The sequence below is a fragment of the Oncorhynchus nerka genome, linkage group LG14 (genome assembly GCF_034236695.1).
Source record: "Oncorhynchus nerka isolate Pitt River linkage group LG14, Oner_Uvic_2.0, whole genome shotgun sequence".
Taxonomy (NCBI): Eukaryota; Metazoa; Chordata; class Actinopteri; order Salmoniformes; family Salmonidae; genus Oncorhynchus; species Oncorhynchus nerka.
In genome coordinates, this window is record NC_088409.1 from 92,639,288 (window position 1) to 92,661,720 (window position 22,433).

Here is a 22,433-nt window from a genome sequence, read left to right on the forward strand (position 1 = left end):
ACAGAGAGTAGAGAGAGAGACAGAGAGTAGAGATAGTAGAGAGAGAGGAACAGAGTAGAGAGAGAAAGATAGAGGGACAGAGAGTAGGGAGAGAGAGGTAGATGGACAGAGAGTAGAGAGTGAGAGATAGAGGGACAGAGAGTAGAGAGAGAGAGTAGAGAGAGAGACAGAGAGTAGAGAGAGAGAGGGACAGAGAGTAGAGAGAGAGAGAGGTAGATGGACAGAAAGTAGAGAGGTAGAGAGAGAGGTAGATGGACAGAGAGTAGAGAGAGAGAGGTAGATGGACAGAGAGTAGAGAGTGAGAGATAGAGGGACAGAGAGTAGAGAGAGAGACAGAGGGACAGAGAGTAGAGAGAGAGACAGAGAGTAGAGAGAGTAGAGAGAGAGAGGAACAGAGTAGAGAGAGAAAGATAGAGGGACAGAGAGTAGGGAGAGAGAGGTAGATGGACAGAGAGTAGAGAGTGAGAGATAGAGGGACAGAGAGTAGAGAGAGAGAGTAGAGAGAGAGACAGAGAGTAGAGAGAGAGAGGGACAGAGAGTAGAGAGAGAGAGGAACAGAGAGTAGAGAGAGAAAGATAGAGGGACAGAGAGTAGAGAGAGAGAGAGGTAGATGGACAGAAAGTAGAGAGGTAGAGAGAGAGGTAGATGGACAGAGAGTAGAGAGAGAGGGACAGAGAGTAGAGAGAGAGAGAGGTAGATGGACAGAGAGTAGAGAGGTAGAGAGAGAGAGGTAGATGGACAGAGAGTAGAGAGAGAGGGACAGAGAGTAGAGAGAGAGAGAGGTAGATGGACAGAAAGTAGAGAGGTAGAGAGAGAGGTAGATGGACAGAGAGTAGAGAGAGAGATGGACAGAGAGTAGAGAGAGAGAGGTAGATGGACAGAGAGTAGAGAGTGAGAGATAGAGGGACAGAGAGTAGCGAGAGAGACAGAGGGACAGAGAGTAGAGAGAGAGACAGAGAGTAGAGAGAGAGAGGAACAGAGTAGAGAGAGAAAGATAGAGGGACAGAGAGTAGGGAGAGAGAGGTAGATGGACAGAGAGTAGAGAGTGAGAGATAGAGGGACAGAGAGTAGAGAGAGAGAGGTAGATGGACAGAGAGTAGAGAGAGAGATAGATGGACAGAGAGTAGAGAGTGAGAGAGAGAGGAGCAGAGAGTAGAGAGAGAGGTAGAGAGAGAGAGGTAGATGGACAGAGAGTAGAGAGTGAGAGATAGAGGGACAGAGAGTAGAGGGACAGAGAGTAGAGAGAGAGAGGTATAGAGAGAGAGAGGGACAGAGAGTAGAGAGAGAGAGACAGGTAGATGGACAGAGAGTAGAGGTTCCTCTCTCCCAGTTTGACTTTCTCCTTCCATTACTCTGCCCTACTCTTCTCCTTCCTCTCCCCCATTCCTTTACATCCTTCCCTCTCTCCTCTCTTCTCCACCTGTCTGGTGGCCCCCTGATCCCAATCACTCTCTATCTGGCTGGGCTTTGGTATGGTGAACATGCTCTGCTGTGTTTGGCCTGGCTGCCTGGGGGAAGGAAACTCAGACTGTTGTTTTGCGTAGAACCACTGCTGTGGTGGTGTGTTTTGTGTGTTGGGTCAGAAGTGGGCTGATGAGGATAGACCACCATAGATGTAATGAATAGATCAATATAAATAGAACAATCAACCAATATTCTACTTTTATTACAATACCACAGCGCTGCACATGACCAAATATTCAACCTTTCTGAACACAAGGATCAAATGAAACGGCCTATGAAATGAACCTGGCAGATGAACCATGTTATATCACAGTATCACAGCATCACAGCACCACAGCATCACAGCATCAGACCATCACAGTATCAGAGCATCACAGTATCACAGCACCACAGTACTACAGGAACGCATGTCTTTATATTGTTCTTCTGTGATCCGTAAAATAAAAGTATGGTGTTGGTGTCCAGTAGAGAAGCAGTGTAGACCTGTGTGTGTGTTTTACCATGTTGAGTGTGTGTGTGTGTGTGTGTGTGTGTGTGTGTGTGTGTGTGTGTGTGTGTGTGTGTTACCATGTTGAGAGTGTCTCCTGTGTGTTACCATGTTGAGAGTGTCTCCTGAGTGTGTTACCATGTTGAGTGTGTTGTGTGTGTGTGTGTGTGTGTGTTACCATGTTGAGTGTGTTGTGTGTGTGTGTGTGTGTTACCATGTTGAGAGTGTCTCCTGAGTGTTACCATGTTGAGAGTGTCTCCTGAGTGTTACCATGTTGAGAGTGTCTCCTGAGTGTTACCATGTTGAGAGTGTCTCCTGAGTGTTACCATGTTGAGAGTGTCTCCTGAGTGTTACCATGTTGAGAGTGTCTCCTGAGTGTTACCATGTTGAGAGTGTCTCCTGAGTGTTACCATGTTGAGAGTGTAATGGGTCAGGGAAGTGACAGGACACTCTGCTGGTCTCTCAGAGTCTCCTCCTCCTCGTCTGAATGACACTCGCTGGCTCCGAGTCTGCAATATCAAAGATACCAATCAGAGAGGGTGGAACATCAAAGATAACCAATCAGAGAGGGTGGAACATCAACGATAACCAATCAGAGAGGGTGGAACATCAAAGATAACCAATCAGAGAGGGTGGAACATCAAAGATACCAATCAGAGAGGGTGGAACATCAAAGATAACCAATCAGAGAGGGTGGAACATCAAAGATAACCAATCAGAGAGGGTGGAACATCAAAGATAACCAATCAGAGAGGGTGGAACATCAAAGATAACCAATCAGAGAGGGTGGAACATCAAAGATAACCAATCAGAGAGGGTGGAACATCAACGATAACCAATCAGAGAGGGTGGAACATCAAAGATAACCAATCAGAGAGGGTGGAACATCAAAGATACCAATCAGAGAGGGTGGAACATCAAAGATAACCAATCAGAGAGGGTGGAACATCAAAGACAACCAATCAGAGAGGGTGGAACATCAAAGATAACCAATCAGAGAGGGTGGAACATCAAAGATAACCAATCAGAGAGGGTGGAACATCAAAGATAACCAATCGGAGAGAGTATAACATCAAAAGCACCAATCAGAGTGAGCGACAGATCAAAGGGGAACAAACGGGTTGAGGAGGACTTCCTGGAAGCTGTTGAAATGGCCTCGGTGGCCTGAGTTGGTGGCCTGCCTCGGTGGTTTGCCTCGGTGGCCTGCTTCGGTGCACACCACAGCCGTCTTGCCATGAATGAAACATAAGCTTGGTCTCGGTTCCACAATAATCATATATATATACAGTGGGGAGAACCAGTATTTGATACACTGACGATTTTGCAGGTTTTCCTACTTACAAAGCATGTAGAGGTCTGTAATTTTTATCATAGGTACACTTCAACTGTGAGAGACAGAATCTAAAACAAAAATCCAGAAAATCACATTGTATGATTTTTAAGTACTTAATTTGCATTTTATTGCATGACATAAGTATTTGATCACCTACCAAACAGTAAGAATTCCGGCTCTCACAGACCTGTTAGTTTTTCTTTAAGAAGCCCTCCTGTTCTCCACTCATTACCTGTATTAACTGCACCTGTTTGAACTCGTTACCTGTACAAAAGACACCTGTCCACACACTCAATCAAACAGACTCCAACCTCTCCACAATGGCCAAGGCCAGAGAGCTGTGTAAGGACATCAGGGATAAAATTGTAGACCTGCACAAGGCTGGGATGGGCTACAGGACAATAGGCAAACAGCTTGGTGAGAAGGCAACAACTGTTGGCGCAATTATTAGAAAATGGAAGAAGTTCAAGATGACGGTCAATCACCCTCGGTCTGGGGCTCCATGTAAGATCTCACCTCGTGGTGCATCAATGATCATGAGGAAGGTGATGGATCAGCCCAGAACTACACGGCAGGACCTGGTCAATGACCTGAAGAGAGCTGGGACCACAGTCTCAAAGAAAACCATTAGTAACACACTACGCCGTCATGGATTAAAATCCTGCAGCGCACGCAAGGTCCCCCTGCTCAAGCCAGCGCATGTCCAGGCCCGTCTGAAGTTTTCCAATGACCATCTGGATGATCCAGAGGAGGAATGGGAGAAGGTCATGTGGTCTGATGAGACAAAACTAGAGCTTTATGGTCTAAACTCCACTCGCCGTGTTTGGAGGAAGAAGAAGGATGAGTACAACCCCAAGAACACCATCCCAACCGTGAAGCATGGAGGTGGAAACATCATTCTTTGGGGATGCTTTTCTGCAAAGGGGACAGGATGACTGCACCATATTGAGGGGAGGATGGATGGGGTCACATGTATCGCGAGATCTTGGCCAACAACCTCCTTCCCTCAGTAAGAGCATTGAAGATGGGTCGTTGTCATGCTGGAAGACCCAGCCACGACCCGAAACACGGCGAAACACACAGCCAGGGCAACTAAGGAGTGGCTCCGTAAGAAGCATCTCAAGGTCCTGGAGTGGCCTAGCCAGTCTCCAGACCTGAACCCAATAGAAAATCTTTGGAGGGAGCTGAAAGTCCGTGTTGCCCAGCGACAGCCCCGAAACCTGAAGGATCTGGAGAAGGTCTGTATGGAGGAGTGGGCCAAAATCCCTGCTGCAGTGTGTGCAAACCTGGTCAAGAACTACAGGAACGTATGATCTCTATAATTGCAAAAAAAAGGTTTCTGTACCAAATATTAAGTTCTGCTTTTCTGATGTATCAAATACTTATGTCATGCAATAAAATGCAAATTAATTACTTAAAAATCATACAATGTAATTTTCTGGATTTTTGTTTTAGATTCCGTCCCTCACAGTTGAAGTGTACCTATGATTTAAAAAAAATTACAGACCTCTACATGCTTTATAAGTAGGAAAACCTGCAAAATCGGCAGTGTATCAAATACTTGTTCTCCCCACTGTATATATAATGCTCTAAGCTCCTTCATGTTCACATTCATACGTTAGTGTGATATTCACATACTTTGAAGTGTGTGTGTAATGATGACAGCTTTGCACACTCTCAACATTTCCTCAACCAGCTTCACCTGGAATGCTTTTCCAACAGTCTTGAAGGAGTTCCCACATATTCTGAGCACTTGTTGGCTGCTTTTCCTTCACTCTGCGGTCCGACTCATCCCAAACCATCTCAATTGGGTTGAGGTTGGGTGATTGTGGAGGCCAGTCATCTGATGCAGCAGGTCTGATGCAGCACTCCATCACGCTCCTTCTTGGTCAAATAGTCCTTACATAGCCTGGGGGTGTGTTGGGTCATTGTCTTGTTGAAAAACAAATGAAAGTCCAAATAAGTGCAAATCAGATGGGATGGTGTATCACTGCAGAATGCTGTGGTAGCCATGCTGGTTAAGTGTGCCTTGAGTTCTTAATAAATCACAGACAGAGTCACCAGTAAAGCACCCCCACACCATCACACCTCCTCCCCCATGCTTCACGGTGGGAACCACACATGCTGAGATCATCCGTTCACCTACTCTGCGGCTCACAGAGACACGGCGGTTGGAACCAAAATCCTCAAATTTGGACTCATCAGACCAAAGAACAGATTTCCACCGGTCTAATGTCCATCGCTCGTGTTTCTTGGCCCAAGCAAATCTCTTTCTTATTGGTGTCCTTTAGTAGAGGTTTCTTTGCAGAAATTCCACCATGAAGGTCTGATTCATGCAGTCTCCTCCGAACAGTAGATGTTGAGATGTGTCTGTTACTTGAACTCTGTGAAGCATTTATTTGGGCTGCAATTTCTGAGGATGGCAATTCTAATGAACTTATCCTCTGCAGCAGAGGTAACTCTGGGTCTTTCTTTCCTGTGCCAGTCCTCATGAGAGCCAGTTAACTCTAATGAACTCATCCTCTGCAACAGAGGTAACTCTGGGTCTTCATTCCTGTGGCAGTCCTCAGTTTCATCATAGCGCTTGATGGTTTTTGCGACTGCATTTGAAGAAACTTCAAGTTCTTGAAATGTTCCATGTTGACTGATCTTCATGTCTTAAAGTAATTATGAACTGTCATTTCTCTTTGCTTATTTGAGATGTTCTTGCCATAATATGGACTTGGTATTTTACCAAATAGGGCTATCTTCTGTATACCAACCCTACCTTGTCACAACACAACTGATTGGCTCAAATGCATTAAGAAGGGAAGAAATTCCACAAATAAACTTTTAACAAGGAACAGCTGTCAGTTGAAATGCATTCCAGGTTTACCTCATGAAGCTGGTTGAGAGAATACCAAGAGTGTGCAAAGCTGTCATCAAGGCAAAGGGTGGCTACTTTGAAGACTATAAAATATGAAATATATTTTGATTTGTTGAACACTTTTTGGGTTACTAGAATGATTGCATATGTGTTATTTCATAGTTGTAATGTCTTCACTATGATTAACCCTGGAATGAGTAGGTGTGGGAAAGCTTTTGACTGGTACTGTATATCAACGAATCGGCGAGGGCACCAGAACATTCTGCTGCACCCGGCCTCAAATGTCTACTGTTTGCTGATGATCTGGTGCTTCTGTCCCCAACCAAGGAGGGCCTACAGCAGCACCTAGATCTTCTGCACAGATTCTGCCAGACCTGGACCCTGACAGACCTGGGCCCTGACAGACCTGGGCCCTGACAGTAAATCTCAGTAACACAAAAATAATGGTGTTCCAAAAAAGTCCAATTGCCATGACCAGAAATAATCATTTAATCTAGACACCGTTGCCCCAGAGCACACAAAAAAACTATATATACCTCGGCCTAAACATCAGCGCCACATTGCCCTTTATGTTTGTGAGGTCCAGGGTCCGCTCACCAACCAAGATTTCACAAAATGAGACAAACACCACTGCAGAACAACGTAAAACACCAAATAATGCAGAGCAGAATTAGGCCAATACCCGCTAATTATCAAAATCCAGAAAAGAGCTGTTAAATTCTACAACCACCTAAAAGGAAGCGATTCCCAGAATACCTGACCACTGTGACTGACCCAAAATGAAGGAAAGCTTTGACTACGTACAGACTCAGTGAGCATAGCCTTGCTATTGAGAAAGGCCGCCATAGGCAGACATGGCTCTCAAGAGAAGACAGGCTATGTGCTCACTGCCCACAAAATGAGGTGGAAACTGAGCTGCACTTCCTAACCTCCTGCCCAATGTATGACCATATTAGAGACACACACACACACACACACAGACACACAGACACAGACACAGACACACAATAGAGGAGAGGAGAGGCTGTCCGTTCTGAACGCTGACGTTTTATTACTTAATGTGACCAACGGAACGAGGGACAGAGAGGAGAAAAGACAGAGATTACACACTTCATCTAGGAACGAGGGACAGAGATTACACACTTCCTCTAGGATGGAGGGAGAGAGATGAACACATCCACATGCTAAACCCTCTTCCTGACACAGAGATTACACACTTCCTCTAGGATGGAGGGAGAGAGATGAACACATCCACATGCTAAACCCTCTTCCTGACACAGAGATTACACACTTCCTCTAGGATGGAGGGAGAGAGATGAACACATCCACATGCTAAACCCTCTTCCTGACACAGAGATTACACACTTCCTCTAGGATGGAGGGAGAGAGAGATGAACACATCCACATGCTAAACCCTCTTCCTGACACAGGATGGAGGGAGAGAGAGATGAACACATCCACATGCTAAACCCTCTTCCTGACACAGAGATTACACACTTCCTCTAGGATGGAGAGAGAGAGATGAACACATCCACATGCTAAACCCTCTTCCTGACACAGAGATTACACACTTCCTCTAGGATGGAGAGAGAGAACACATCCACAGCTAAACCCTCTTCCTGACACAGAGATTACACATGAACACATCCACATGCTAAACCCTCTTCCTGACACAGAGATTACACACTTCCTCTAGGATGGAGAGAGAGAGATGAACACATCCACATGCTAAACCCTCTTCCTGACACAGAGATTACACACTTCCTCTAGGATGGAGAGAGAGAGATGAACACATCCACATGCTAAACCCTCTTCCTGACACAGAGATTACACACTTCCTCTAGGATGGAGGAGAGAGATGAACACATCCACATGCTAAATGATTACACTTCCTCTAGGATGGAGAGAGAGAGATGAACACATCCACATGCTAAACCCTCTTCCTGACACAAAGATTACACACTTCCTCTAGGATGGAGGGAGAGAGATGAACACATCCACATGCTAAACCCTCTTCCTGACACACAGAGATTACACACTTCCTCTAGGATGGAGAGAGAGAGATGAACACATCCACATGCTAAACCCTCTTCCTGACACAGAGATTACACACTTCCTCTAGGATGGAGGGAGAGATGAACACATCCACATGCTAAACCCTCTTCCTGACACAGAGATTACACACTTCCTCTAGGATGGAGGGAGAGAGATGAACACATCCACATGCTAAACCCTCTTCCTGACACAGAGATTACACACTTCCTCTAGGATGGAGGGAGAGAGATGAACACATCCACATGCTAAACCCTCTTCCTGACACACAGAGACAACCAACCACAGCAATTCCATCACACAAACACTAAACGGACAACAAACCAAAAACACACTCAAAGATAAAGCACCACCCACACATAAACATGGTTAATGCTATTCTGTATAGGAGTAAACTAAGCCATCTGGGTTGATGACTCAGTGGTCAGACAGCAGAATATGGCTTTAAGAGAAGGAATGTACAGAGTGACCTATGTTTTGATCTTGTCCATAAACATGCTGCTCACAGGTCCATGAACACACAGAGACTCACACACACACACACACACACACACACACACACACACACACACACACACACACACACACACACACACACGTACACAGTAACTAATGGCTGGGGCAGGGAGGGGCAGATTGTATGCCTGTGTGTGTTTGTTGTTTTAATGATTCAGCAGGAAGAATGCTAACGAGGCACCATCTCTAACGAGCTGCAGCTAATGAGTGTCTGGTCCCCATGGAAACGAATATACAGAATATACCCACCGAAGGGAGCCCCGCCTCCTGACACGCCCCTCTTTTTCAGCTCCGCCCCCCGCAGAGGTGAACACCTGGGACAGATCTGAATCTGGGAGACATTCTATCATCACAACACAGACAATATCATCATCATCATCATCATCATCACCATCACCACCATCATCATCATCATCAAAAACAAACTAAACTAATCCACACTGAAACATACATCTGGGAGAGACATCCTACCACTATTATCACTATCCTCCAGGCTGGTTAGTGTGTGTGTGTGTGTGTGTGTCTGTGTGTGTGTGTGTGTGTGTGTGTGTGTGTGTGCGTGTGCGTGTGCGTGTGTGTGTGTGCGTCTGTGTATGTGTGTGTGTGTGTGTGTGTGTGTGTGTGTGTGTGTGCTCAGGTGGACACGGACTGACAGGTAAACTGAGACAGTGACGGCCTCGGATGTTGTTGTGGAGGATTCTGTCACCATGAACATCTCATCCTTCATCCAGGACTCCTTGGTATCAGATGGATGTAGCTACTGACCACTCTGTCTCCCAGCTACTGACCTCTCTGTCTCCCAGCTACTGACCTCTCTGTCTCCCAGCTACTGACCTCTCTGTCTCCCAGCTACTGACCTCTCTGTCTCCCAGCTACTGACCTCTCTGTCTCCCAGCTACTGACCTCTCTGTCTCCCAGCTACTGACCTCTCTGTCTCCCAGCTACTGACTCTGTCTCCCAGCTCTGTCTCTCCCAGCTACTGACCACTCTGTCTCCCAGCTACTGACCTCTCTGTCTCCCAGCTACTGACCTCTCTGTCTCCCACTGACCTCTCTGTCTCCCAGCTACTGACCTCTCTGTCTCCCAGCTACTGACCTCTCTGTCTCCCAGCTACTGACCCTCTGTCTCCCAGCTACTGACCTCTCTGTCTCCCAGCTCTGTCTCCCAGCTACTGACCTCTCTGTCTCCCAGCTACTGACCACTCTGTCTCCCAGCTACTGACCTCTCTGTCTCCCAGCCACTCTGTCTCCCAGCTACTGACCCTCTCTGTCTCCCAGCTACTGACCACTGTCTCCCAGCTACTGACCTCTCTGTCTCCCAGCTACTGACCTCTCTGTCTCCCAGCTACTGACCTCTCTGTCTCCCAGCTACTGACCTCTCTGTCTCCCAGCTACTGACCTCTCTGTCTCCCAGCTACTGACCTCTCTGTCTCCCAGCTACTGACCTCTGTCTCCCAGCTACTGAGCCACTCTGTCTCCCAGCTACTGACCCTCTGTCTCCCAGCTACTGACCTCTGTCTCCCAGCTACTGACCTCTCTGTCTCCCAGCTACTGACCTCTCTGTCTCCCAGCTACTGACCTCTGTCTCCCAGCTGACCTCTCTGTCTCCCAGCTACTGACCTCTCTGTCTCCCAGCTACTGACCTCTCTGTCTCCCAGCTACTGACCTCTCTGTCTCCCAGCTACTGACCACTCTGTCTCCCAGCTACTGACCACTCTGTCTCCCAGCTACTGACCTCTCTGTCTCCCAGCTACTGACCTCTCTGTCTCCCAGCTACTGACCTCTCTGTCTCCCAGCTACTGACCTCTCTGTCAGCCAGCTACTGACCTCTCTGTCAGCCAGCTACTGACCTCTCTGTCTCCCAGCTACTGACCTCTCTGTCTCCCAGCTACTGACCTCTCTGTTGGTGAGGACATTCTCACCTTTACTGTTAAGGCGAGGCTACAAGTTCTATCAACAAAATATAATGTAGCACTCTGGTACCCTGCAAACCATGACCCAATCTGTATTCTACATGAGTCAAATGTAATGGAGTCCATTGACCATGTTGTGAATGGCTGCTGTTTATAGAAGGATCTGTACATTACATGACCACCTTGTTGACCTGATAGCCAGCGAGGTGAGAGATGGAGGCTCACCAACAGCACACATGCAGAAACATTGTTGTGTAAGAGGAAGCCGGTTTGATGTTGATGACGATGTGCTTTCCCGTGTGCCAAATACTACAGATATTGCTGCCGTGGGGAAGGAGCTCATTTTGGAAGTGGGCATCTTATTGGACTGCTACGTGGAGCAGGCCTTTGATGAGAAGCAGCTTCAGCACCAGCCCCTCGTGTCATGCTGGGACATCCTCGGGTGGAGCTATAAGCTGGTGGAGCTGATATTTGGCAGTCGCGGCCACGTACACAGGCTTGGGTGGCCTCCAGCCTGACAAAAACTAGGGCAAAGCAATTGGCTAGGTAGTGCTATGGTTCAGCTGTCGTGGGCAGCCTAGCTGTTTGGAGAAGGAGGTACTTCTCTGTTTCAGCTGTCGTGGTCAGTCTAGCTGTTTGGAGAACGAGGTACTGTTCTGTTTCAGCTGTCGTGGTCAGTCTAGCTGTTTGGAGGAGGAGGTACTTCTCTGTTTCAGCTGTCGTGGGCAGCCTAGCTGTTTGGAGGAGGAGGTACTTCTCTGTTTCAGCTGTAGTGGGCAGCCTAGCTGTTTGGAGAACGAGATACTGTTCTGTTTCAGCTGTCGTGGTCAGTCTAGCTGTTTGGAGAACGAGGTACTGTTCTGTTTCAGCTGTCGTGGGCAGCCTAGCTCTTTCAAGAACGAGGTACTTCTCTGTTTCAGCTGTCGTGGGCAGTCTAGCTGTTGGAGGAGGTACTTCTCTGTTTCAGCTGTAGTGGGCAGTCTAGCTGTTGGAGGAGGTACTTCTCTGTTTCAGCTGTAGTGGGCAGCCTAGCTGTTGGAGGAGGTACTTCTCTGTTTCAGCTGTAGTGGGCAGTCTAGCTGTTGGAGGAGGTACTTCTCTGTTTCAGCTGTAGTGGGCAGTCTAGCTGTTGGAGGAGGTACTTCCTGTTTCAGCTGTCGTGGTCAGTCTAGCTGTTTGGAGGAGGTACTTCTCTGTTTCAGCTGTAGTGGGCAGTCTAGCTGTTGGAGGAGGTACTTCCTGTTTCAGCTGTAGTGGGCAGTCTAGCTGTTGGAGGAGGTACTTCCTGTTTCAGCTGTAGTGGTCAGTCTAGCTGTTTGGAGGAGGTACTTCCTGTTCCCTTCAGTTCCATGCATACAGGGACCTTTGAAATGTTTGGATCCTTTTTTTTGTAAATTTGATTGTTGGATTCAATAAAATATTTAATGTGTAAGTTTGTGTGTGTACCTGTAGCCATCAATCGGAACTCCTCCACCAGGCTGCTGAGAGCCTGTGTGTCTATGTCCTGCTCCAGGTCAGGGTCCTCACAGCCAGTCTGGTCCACGAGACAGATGTCCAGGATCTCCTTAGCCGCCCGAGACAGAGGACGGGACACGGGATGGGACATGGTGCCAGAGACAGGGCGAGACAGAGCACTGGTAGGACGGGAGGACCGCCTTGGAGTAGATCTACCTGAAACACCAGTAAGACATGTAACGGACGGACGGACGGACGGACACACAGAGAGGAGGAAGTATGATTAGCACAACACCAAACAACGAGGAAGTAGCAGAGAACATAGGTAGAGGTGGGAGGAAAAGAAAGGAGAAGAGAGACGAGAGATATAGAGAGAGACAGATAATGAAAGGATGCAGGAGAAAGCAAGTGAGACAGAATGAGAAAGGGAGAGAAAGAGGTCTATATAATCACTGGTGTTTTATCTCTCTACTGCAGTGTCTATATAATCACTGGTGTTTTATCTCTCTCTACTGCAGTGTCTATATAATCACTGGTGTTTTATCTCTCTACTGCAGTGTCTATATAATCACTGGTGTTTTATCTCTCTGCTGCAGTGTCTATATAATCACTGGTGTTTAATCTCTCTACTGCAGTGTCTATATAATCACTGGTGTTTTATCTCTACTGCAGTGTCTATATAATCACTGGTGTTTTATCTCTCTACTGCAGTGTCTATATAATCACTGGTGTTTAATATCTCTACTGCAGTGTCTATATAATCACTGGTGTTTTATCTCTCTACTGCAGTGTCTATATAATCACTGGTGTTTAATCTCTCTACTGCAGTGTCTACATAATCACTGGTGTTTTATCTCTACTGCAGTGTCTATATAATCACTGGTGTTTTATCTCTCTACTGCAGTGTCTATATAATCACGGGTGTTTTATCTCTCTGCTGCAGTGTCTATATAATCACTGGTGTTTTATCTCTCTGCTGCAGTGTCTATATAATCACTGGTGTTTAATCTCTCTACTGCAGTGTCTATATAATCACTGGTGTTTTATCTCTCTACTGCAGTGTCTATATAATCACTGGTGTTTTATCTCTCTACTGCAGTGTCTATATAATCACGGGTGTTTTATCTCTCTGCTGCAGTGTCTATATAATCACTGGTGTTTTATCTCTCTACTGCAGTGTCTATATAATCACTGGTGTTTTATCTCTCTACTGCAGTGTCTATATAATCACTGGTGTTTTATCTCTCTACTGCAGTGTCTATATAATCACGGGTGTTTTAACTCTCTGCTGCAGTGTCTATATAATCACTGGTGTTTTATCTCTATGCTGCAGTGTCTATATAATCACTGGTGTTTTATCTCTCTACTGCAGTGTCTATATAATCACTGGTGTTTTATCTCTCTACTGCAGTGTCTATATAATCACTGGTGTTTTATCTCTCTGCTGCAGTGTCTATATAATCACTGGTGTTTTATCACTCTACTGCAGTGTCTATATAATCACTGGTGTTTAATCTCTCTACTGCAGTGTCTATATAATCACTGGTGTTTTATCTCTCTACTGCAGTGTCTATATAATCACTGGTGTTTAATCTCTCTAATGCAGTGTCAATATAATCATTGGTGTTTTATCTCTCTACAGCAGTGTCTATATAATCACTGGAGTTTTATCTCTCTACTGCAGTGTCTATATAATCACTGGTGTTTAATCTCTCTACTGCAGTGTCTATATAATCACTGGTGTTTTATCTCTCTACTGCAGTGTCTATATAATCACTGGTGTTTTATCTCTCTCTACTGCAGTGTCTATATAATCACTGGTGTTTTATCTCTCTACTGCAGTGTCTATATAATCACTGGTGTTTTATCTCTCTACTGCAGTGTCTATATAATCACTGGTGTTTTATCTCTCTCTACTGCAGTGTCTATATAATCACTGGTGTTTTATCTCTCTACTGCAGTGTCTATATAATCACTGGTGTTTTATCTCTCTACTGCAGTGTCTATATAATCACTGGTGTTTAATCTCTCTACTGCAGTGTCTATATAATCACTGGTGTTTTATCTCTCTGCTGCAGTGTCTATATAATCACTGGTGTTTTATCACTCTACTGCAGTGTCTATATAATCACTGGTGTTTAATCTCTCTACTGCAGTGTCTATATAATCACTGGTGTTTTATCTCTCTACTGCAGTGTCTATATAATCACTGGTGTTTTATATCTCTACTGCAGTGTCTATATAATCACTGGTGTTTAATCTCTCTAATGCAGTGTCAATATAATCACTGGTGTTTTATCTCTCTACAGCAGTGTCTATATAATCACTGGAGTTTTATTTCTCTACTGCAGTGTCTATATAATCACTGGTGTTTAATCTCTCTACTGCAGTGTCTATATAATCACTGGTGTTTTATCTCTCTACTGCAGTGTCTATATAATCACTGGTGTTTTATCTCTCTCTACTGCAGTGTCTATATAATCACTGGTGTTTTATCTCTCTCTACTGCAGTGTCTATATAATCACTGGTGTTTTATTTACATTTACATTTACATTTAAGTCATTTAGCAGACGCTCTTATCCAGAGCGACTTACTCTCTCTACTGCAGTGTCTATATAATCACTGGTGTTTTATTTCTCTACTGCAGTGTCTATATAATCACTGGTGTGTTATCTCTCTACTGCAGTGTCTATATAATCACTGGTGTTTTATCTCTCTCTACTGCAGTGTCTATATAATCACTGGTGTTTTATTTCTCTACTGCAGTGTCTATATAATCACTGGTGTTTTATCTCTCTCTACTGCAGTGTCTATATAATCACTGGTGTTTTATCTCTCTACTGCAGTGTCTATACACAATCACTGGTGTTTTATCTCTCTACTGCAGTGTCTATATAATCACTGGTGTTTTATGTCTCTACTGCAGTGTCTACATAATCACTGGTGTTTAATCTCTCTACTGCAGTGTCTATATAATCACTGGTGTTTTATCTCTCTACTGCAGTGTCTATATAATCACTGGTGTTTTATCTCTCTGCTGCAGTGTCTATATAATCACTGGTGTTTTATCTCTCTGCTGCAGTGTCTATATAATCACTGGTGTTTTATCTCTCTCTACTGCAGTGTCTATATAATCACTGGTGTTTAATCTCTCTACTGCAGTGTCTATATAATCACTGGTGTTTTATCTCTCTACTGCAGGGAGTCGCATCACATTGAATCAGATTGAACATCCACCTGCCCATTGTGAGTTGCAACCCTGGCGCCCTTAGAAAGGGTGTGTGTGTGTGTGTGTGTGTGTGTGTGTGTGTGTGTGTGCGTCACTTTGCTGAACGCTGCCCTGTGCTGCTTCTGCAGTCTCAGCTGCAGTGTTAAAAGTATTTTCCTCCAAATTCACTCCCTCCATCATCTGTCAGTAGGAGTTTCACACTCGCCGCATCACACCACATGCCTTACTGCAGCAGATACAGAACACAGAGGCACACAGACATAGTATGAGATAAACAAACACAGGACACAGATGCAGGGACAGAGTAAAGCCATCCTGGGTCATACTGGATATGATAAACAAACACAGGACACAGATATGCAGGGACAGAGTAAAGCCATCCTGGGTCATACTGGATATGATAAACAAACACAGGACACAGATATGCAGGGACAGAGTAAAGCCATCCTGGGTCATACTGGATATGATAAACAAACACAGGACACAGATATGCAGGGACAGAGTAAAGCCATCCTGGGTCATACTGGATATGATAAACAAACACAGGACACAGATATGCAGGGACAGAGTAAAGCCATCCTGGGTCATACTGGATATGATAAACAAACACAGGACACAGATATGCAGGGACAGAGTAAAGCCGTCCTGGGTCATACTGGATATGATAAACAAACACAGGACACAGATATGCAGGGACAGAGTAAAGCCGTCCTGGGTCAAACATTTCTTGTCGTGATTGTCCTATTTATCTATTTTTTAAATCCCAGCCCCCGTCCCGGCAGGAGGCCTTTTGGTAGTTCATCATTGTAAATAAGAATTTGTTCTTAATTAACTGACTTGCCAAGTTAAATAAAGGTTAAATAAAAATAAATGAAATTAAAAATACTGGGTCATCCTGATTCATACTGGACATGATAAACAGAGTAGTGCCATCCTGGGTCATACTGGGTCATACTGGATATGATAAACAGAGTAGAGCCATCCTGTGTCATACTGGATATGATAAACAGAGTAGAGCCATCCTGGGTCATACTGGATATGATAAACAGAGTAGAGCCATCCTGGGTCATACTGGATATAATCAACAGAGTAGAGCCATCCTGGGTCATACTGGACATGATAAACAGAGTAGAGCCATCCTGGGTCATACTGGATATAATCAACAGAGTAGAGCCATCCTGGGTCATACTGGACATGATAAACAGAGTAGAGCCATCGGTCATACTGGACATGATAAACAGAGTAGAGCCATCCTGGGTCATACTGGGTCATACTGGATATGATAAACAGAGTAGAGCCATCCTGTGTCATACTGGATATGATAAACAGAGTAGAGCCATCCTGGGTCATACTGGATATGATAAACAGAGTAGAGCCATCCTGGGTCATACTGGATATAATCAACAGAGTAGAGCCATCCTGGGTCATACTGGACATGATAAACAGAGTAGAGCCATCCTGGGTCATACTGGACATGATAAACAGAGTAGAGCCATCGGTCATACTGGACATGATAAACAGAGTAGAGCCATCCTGTGTCATACTGGGTCATACTGGATATGATAAACAGAGTAGAGCCATCCTGGGTCATACTGGATATGATAAACAGAGTAGAACCATCCTGGGTCATACTGGACATGATAAACAGAGTAGAGCCATCCTGGGTCATACTGGATATAATCAACAGAGTAGAGCCATCCTGGGTCATACTGGATATAATCAACAGAGTAGAGCCATCCTGGGTCATACTGGACATGATAAACAGAGTAGAGCCATCCTGGGTCATACTGGACATGATAAACAGAGTAGAGCCATCCTGGGTTATACTGGACATGATAAACAGAGTAGAGCCATCCTGGGTCATACTGGATATAATCAACAGAGTAGAGCCATCCTGGGTCATACTGGGTCATACTGGGATATGATAAACAGAGTAGAGACATCCTGGGTCATACTGGGTCATACTGGGATATGATAAACAGAGTAGAGCCATTTATATATTTTATTTATTGAACCTTTAATTTAATAGGCAAGTCAGTTAAGATCAAATTATCATTTACAATGATGGTCTGGGCTAAAATATATATATAAATAAATACAATATAAATATAGGACAAAACACACATCACAACAAGAGAGACAGCACAACACTACATAAAGAGAGACCTAAGACAACAGCATAGCAAGGCAGCAACACATGACAACACAGCATGGTAGCAACACAACATAACAACATGGTAGCAACACAAAACAGTGTACAAACATTGTTGGTCACAGACAACAGCACAAAGGGCAAGATGGTAGAGACAACAATACATCACGCAAAGCAGCCACAACTGCCAGTAAGAGTGTCCATGATTGAGTCCTTGAATGAAGAGATTGAGATAAAACTGTCCAGTTTGAGTGTTTGTTGCAGCTCGTTCCTGTCGCTAGCTGCAGCGAACTGAAAAGAGGAGCGACCCAGGGATGTGTGTGCTTTGGGGACCTTTAACAGAATGTGACTGGCAGAACGGGTGTTGTATGTGGAGGATGAGGGCTGCAGTAGATATCTCAGATAGTGAGGAGTGAGGCCTAAGAGGGTTTTATAAATAAGCATCAACCAGTGGGTCTTGCGACAGGCATACAGAGATGACCAGTTTACAGAGGAGTATAGAGTGCAGTGATGTGTCCTATAAGGAGCATTGGTAGCAAATCTGATGGCCGAATGGTAAAGAACATCTAGCCACTCGAGAGCACCCTTACCTGACGATGTATAAATTACGTCTCTGTAATCTAGCATGGGTAGGATGGTCATCTGAACCAGGGTTAGTTTGGCAGCTGGGGTGAAAGAGGAGCGATTACGATAGAGGAAACCAAGTCTAGATTTAACTTTAGCCTGCAGATTTAACTTTAGCCTTTGATATGTGCTGAGAGAAGGACAGTGTACCGTCTAGCCATACTCCCAAGTACTTGTATGAGGTGACTGCATCAAGCTCTAAACCCTCAGAGGTAGTAATCACACCTGTGGGGAGAGGGTCATTCTTCTTACCAAACCACAAGACCTTTGTTTTGGAGGTGTTCAGAATAAGGTTAAGGGCAGAGAAAGCTTGTTGGACACTAAGAAAGCTTTGTTGTAGAGCATTTAACACAAAATTCGTGGAGGGGCCAGCTGAGCATAACACTGTATCATCTGCATATAAATGGACGAGAGAGCTTCCTACTGCCTGAGCTATGTGGTTGATGTAAAATGAAAAGAGTATGGGGCCTAGGATTGAGCCTTGGGGTACTCCCTTTGTGGCTGAGACAGAAGATTTTCTGACTTTATACACTGCAGTCTGGGCACCTTATTCATCCAAGCTACTCAATACTGTCCCCCAGTCACCAAGAAGTTAACAAAACCACTGAATATTTAAAAAAGAAGGTCCAAGCGTCTTCGACAGAAGGGATCAAGCTGATTCTATACCATTTTACAGATGCCAGTTCATGAACGAAGGCTCAAAATACTCAAAATACAATCAACAGGTTAACGTGCAGAAAACCCAGGGTTTTACGGGAGCAGAAAATCAGTGAAGCAGATATCAGAGGACAAGTCAGAATTGGGGCTAGCAACTGCAGATGGGACAGGGTGTACATGCACATTTCCAGATATCATCAACAAACATAGTCGGTCCCACGGTTGGATAAAGAAAGTTTGTAGTCAACAAAGTACGCAGGAGTTATGAGGCACATAGCAAAATGCCTGAGAAAAAACATTGAATCTATAACGACTTGGGGCCTGCCATTGTAAGTTCAGAGTCTCTCGCCCCAACAGAGCGAACTGCAGGCGAGCGAAAGCTGGGGAAAGAGGGGGGAGTGTGGTGGAGGTACCTGTACCAGACAGGGAGAGACAGGCCAGGGAGAGAGGGGGGAGTGTGGTGGAGGTACCTGTACCAGACAGGGAGAGACAGGCCAGTGAGAGAGGGGGAGTGTGGTGGGGGTACCTGTACCAGACAGGGAGAGACAGGCCAGGGAGAGAGGGGTGAGTGTTGTGGGGGTACCTGTACCAGACAGGGAGAGACAGGCCAGGGAGAGAGGGGGAGTGTGGTGGGGGTACCTGTACCAGACAGGGGAGACAGGCCAGGGAGAGAGGGGGTGTGGTGGAGGTACCTGTACCAGACAGTGGGAGACAGGCCAGGGAGAGAGGGTTGAGTGTGGTGGGGGTACCTGTACCAGACAGGGGGAGACAGGCCAGGGAGAGAGGGGGAGTGTGGTGGAGGTACCTGTACCAGACAGGGAGAGACAGGCCAGGGAGAGAGGGGGAGTGTGGTGGGGGTACCTGTACCAGACAGGGGAGACAGGCCAGGGAGAGAGGGGTGAGTGTGGTGGGGGTACCTGTACCAGACAGGGGGTACAGGCCAGGGAGAGAGGGGGAGTGTGGTGGAGGAACCTGTACCAGACAGGGAGAGAGAGGCCAGGGGAGAGAGGGGGAGTGTGGTGGAGGAACCTGTACCAGACAGGGGGGAGTGTGGGGAGACAGGCCAGGGAGACAGGCCAGGGAGAGGGGGGAGTGTGGTGGAGGAACCTGTACCAGACAGACAGGGAGACAGGCCAGGGAGAGAGGGGGAGTGTGGTGGAGGAACCTGTACCAGACAGGGGGAGACAGACCAGGGAGACAGGCCAGGGAGAGAGGGGGGAGTGTGGTGGAGGAACCTGTACCAGACAGGGGGAGACAGGCCAGGGAGACAGGCCAGGGGAGAGGGGGGAGTGTGGTGGAGGAACGTGTACCAGACAGGGGGAGACAGACCAGGGCAGATGGTGAACAGATCGCCAGGTGGAATCCAAGTAGCAGTGCAGCAGGCAGTGTAGTAAGAAATGGGAGTAGGTGTCCCACCCACTTGGGAGCAGCTTTTATTTCTGGAGGCAGATTTCCTGTATAAAATGCCAGTGATGGTCTTTGAACAACAAGAGGGGGGCTTCAGAGGACGCTTCAAAGACACCTGACACTTGTTGGGCCCAAAGGACTTTTACTTCACACCTTAGTGCTAATTGAATTTGTATCTGGCTCAGTTCCAGGTAGGAATGGTGTCCTCAGGTCTGCTGTTTGTTGGCTAGAGCACCCTCCGTACAACACCCTCCGTACAACACCCACCTAACAACATCCTCCTAACAACATCCTCCGTACAACACCCTCCGTACAACACCCTCCTAACAACACCCTCCTAACAACACCCTCCATACAACACCCTCCATACAACACCCTCCTAACAACACCCTCCTAACAACACCCTCCTAACAACACCCTCCGTACAACACCCTCAGTACAACACCCTCCTAACAACACCCTCCGTACAACATCCTCCGTACAACACCCTCCATACAACCCCTCCGTACAACACCCTCCATACAACAACCTCAGTACAACACCCTCCTAACAACACCCTCCTAACAACACCCTCCATACAACACCCTCCGTACAACACCCTCCGTACAACACCCTCCTAACAACATCCTCCGTACAACACCCTCCATACAACCCCTCCTAACAACACCCTCCATACAACACCCTCCGTACAACACCCTCCTAACAACATCCTCCGTACACACCCTCCGTACAACCCCTCCTAACAACACCCTCTGTACAACACCCTCCTAACAACACCCTCCGTACAACACCCTCTGTACAACACCCTCCGTACAGTACAACACCCTCCGTACAACACCCTCCGTACAACACCCTCCGTACAACACCCTCCGTACAACACCCTCCGTACAACACCCTCCGTATAACACCCTCCATACAACCCCTCCGTACAACAGTAATCCCTCTGGTTAATTTTGGTCAAAATTAGGTTGTAGGTTTGATCTGGAGTGAAAGTTATGCTGTGGAGGGTAGTATCCTGTATATGTCCTGGTGACATAGTGAAGGTTATGTTGTGGAGGGTAGTATCCTGTATATGTCCTGGTGACATAGTGAAGGTTATGTTGTGGAGGGTAGTATCCTGTATATGTCCTGGTGACATAGTGAAGGTTGTGTTGTGGAGGGTAGTATCCTGTATATGTCCTGGTGACATAGTGAAGGTTGTGTTGTGGAGGGTAGTATCCTGTATATGTCCTGGTGACATAGTGAAGGTTATGTTGTGGAGGGTAGTATATGTCCTGGTGACATAGTGAAGGTTGTGTTGTGGAGGGCAGTATCCTAATATGTCCTGGTGACATAGTGAAGGTTATCCTGTATATGTCCTGGTGACATAGTGAAGGTTATGTTGTGGAGGGCAGTATCCTGTATATGTCCTGGTGACATAGTGAAGGTTGTGTTGTGGAGGGTAGTATCCTGTATATGACATAGTGAAGGTTATGTTGTGGAGGGCAGTATCCTGTATATGACATAGTGAAGGTTATGTTGTGGAGGGTAGTATCCTGTATATGTCCTGGTGACATAGTGAAGGTTATGTTGTGGAGGGCAGTATCCTGTATATGTCCTGGTGACATAGTGAAGGTTATGTTGTGGAGGGCAGTATCCTGTATATGTCCTGGTGACATAGTGAAGGTTATGTTGTGGAGGGCAGTATCCTGTATATGTCCTGGTGACATAGTGAAGGTTGTGTTGTGGAGGGTAGTATCCTGTATATGTCCTGGTGACATAGTGAAGGTTATGTTGTGGAGGGCAGTATCCTGTATATGTCCATGACGAAAAATCAAAGTTTCTCTAACTCAAAACTATCCTTTTGTAAAAAACACGTTGAAAAATGTGAGAGCTCACATTAAGCTGTGTGTCTCTCTCTGAGGGGGGCATGTCCCATCCTGGGTCTTACTGGATATGATAAACAGAGTAGAGCCGTTCTGGGTAAAACTGGGTTATAAACAGATAGAGTAGAGCCGTCCTGGGTAAAACTGGGTTATAAACAGACAGAGTAGAGCCGTCCTGGGTAAAACTGGGCCATAAACAGACAGAGTAGAGCCGTCCTGGGTAAAACTGGGCCATAAACAGACAGAGTAGAGCCGTCCTGGGTAAAACTGGGTCATAAACAGACAGAGTAGAGCCGTCCTGGGTAAAACTGGGTCATAAACAGACAGAGTAGAGCCGTCCTGGGTAAAACTGGGCCATAAACAGACAGAGTAGAGCCATCCTGGGTCATACTGGACATGATAAACAGAGTAGA

The 22,433-nt window shown here is 46.0% G+C and overlaps 1 protein-coding gene across 1 annotated transcript in view; it reads right to left on the bottom strand.

The window, feature by feature from the left end:
• Nucleotides 1-1,647: 1,647 nt before the first annotated feature.
• LOC115115662 (mucin-2-like) overlaps nt 1,648-22,433 on the bottom strand; it is a 106,214-nt gene continuing 85,428 nt past the window's right edge. Inside the window, exons 10-12 of the mRNA XM_065027229.1 lie at nt 12,077-12,301; nt 8,968-9,049; nt 1,648-2,460 (exon numbers count right to left, since the gene is read on the bottom strand). Coding sequence (XP_064883301.1) covers nt 2,382-2,460; nt 8,968-9,049; nt 12,077-12,301 — 386 coding nt within the window. The 3' untranslated portion in view covers nt 1,648-2,381. The remainder of the gene's footprint in view (nt 2,461-8,967; nt 9,050-12,076; nt 12,302-22,433) is intronic.